This window comes from Habropoda laboriosa, unplaced genomic scaffold (genome assembly GCF_001263275.1).
Source record: "Habropoda laboriosa isolate 0110345459 unplaced genomic scaffold, ASM126327v1 scaffold5, whole genome shotgun sequence".
Classification (NCBI taxonomy): Eukaryota; Metazoa; Arthropoda; class Insecta; order Hymenoptera; family Apidae; genus Habropoda; species Habropoda laboriosa.
This window is the reverse complement of record NW_017100161.1, coordinates 1708753-1710308: the sequence shown is the minus strand read 5'-3', so window position 1 is coordinate 1710308 and position 1556 is coordinate 1708753. Positions and strand designations below refer to the sequence as shown.

The 1556-nt window shown below is 27.4% G+C and overlaps 1 protein-coding gene across 1 annotated transcript in view; it reads left to right on the top strand.

Annotated features, from left to right (window-relative positions):
* Positions 1–778, top strand: part of LOC108578357 (cysteine and histidine-rich domain-containing protein) — a 2151-nt gene extending 1373 nt beyond the window's left edge. The window contains exons 3-4 of the mRNA XM_017941677.1: positions 59–247; positions 332–778. Coding sequence (XP_017797166.1) covers positions 59–247; positions 332–523 — 381 coding nt within the window. The 3' untranslated portion in view covers positions 524–778. The remainder of the gene's footprint in view (positions 1–58; positions 248–331) is intronic.
* Positions 779–1556: the final 778 nt, after the last annotated feature.

Below are 1556 nucleotides of genomic sequence, written 5' to 3'. Positions count from 1 at the left end.
AATAAAGTAAATAAATATTTTATTGAATTTTTTTTTCAAAAAGTAATTTATTTTTCAGGATACTGATAAAAAAACTAATTGCAGAATGGATTGGCATCAAACAGGGTTATTTGTTGTAGTATCAGTTTATGCTAGAAAATATCAACCAGATCAATCGTTTGTTAAATTGAATCCTATACATTTAACTGTGGATTTGTTCTTTGTAGAAGACAGTTCCAGATATATCCTTGATTTAGAATTAAGTGGAGTATGTATTTAAAATCTTTAAACTACTTTTTTCAAGTAATTTTAAAAAACTTTTATTAATTTGCATAAAATTTCATCCTTTCAGGTTGTTGATGTTATGCAAAGCCGTGTCAACATGATTTCTACAAAAGTAGAAATTAAATTAAGGAAAGCAGAACCTGGATTATGGGCAAAGCTTGATGTTCCCAGAACATGTGAAATAGAAGTGAAAGAAAATTCTCAAAATGATGAGAATATTAGTGCACAAGTTGAAGCTGTAGATCTTAGTGATCTCTAAATATTCATATTTAAACAAAGGAATTGACTGTGTCAAAGTTATGAGGAACCAGGCAATGAGAATCAAGAATGAGGTGCACTTGCCTGCACTCACTGAGCCATTATTTTATACTGCTGTTTAAGTCAATGATTTACAGCTGTTACCAAAACAATGTGACAGGAAGATTTTCTTGTAAGAGTGCATTAAACTAAGCGATTATCCGTACTAGAAGACATTTTTGATTTCCGCAGATAATTTAATTATCGATCATATAAGTAGCTGTAACAAAAGTAACACCGAATCTTTAATGCATTTCGTGTTTTATTTATCGTTTTTCCGATAGCAATAAATTGTTTTTTAATTTAGATTTATAAAAATTGGAAATAAAATTTACAATTAATTTATACATTGCATTTATAATACTTCATTTATTCATGTGTTCCTTTGATTTCCGTGTGGTTTGTGTATACAGTTATTCCTAAAAATATTCATAATATTCAAAATGTGAATATGAATAATATGAACATTATACCATGAATATTCAAAATATTCTTTGTTTGCTAAGTGTACAAATATTTGTGTAACATAGTAATTGGACATAATTTTGAGTAAGCTTGTACAGTGTCCGAATATTTTTGGGAGTAACTGTACATAACATAAAACCACAGGCTGTGGTCCACAGCAAAGCTAACCTATTTTTCTTCACACACAAAATTGTCCAATCTTGTTTTATATTTGCTGTTTTCCTAAGTATTTTCTTACGCAAATAATATTCACTTAAAAAATTGTAGACTTTTGTACTTGTAAACAAACTTAAAACGATTGTATGTAATAAGAAAACTCACACGTATAATTCTTTATTGATAACCTCTTTAATTTAGTAAGAAATATATAAATACTTTAATATAAATATACGTTCAATACTTAGAATTAATTATTTAAAACAATTTATTAACAGCACTATGAATACTTCGATAAATAAATTACGGGTAAGGATTTGGCAGAGCTAACAGTTTTATATGCATAAAACAAAATATTTTGTGTAAGTTACATA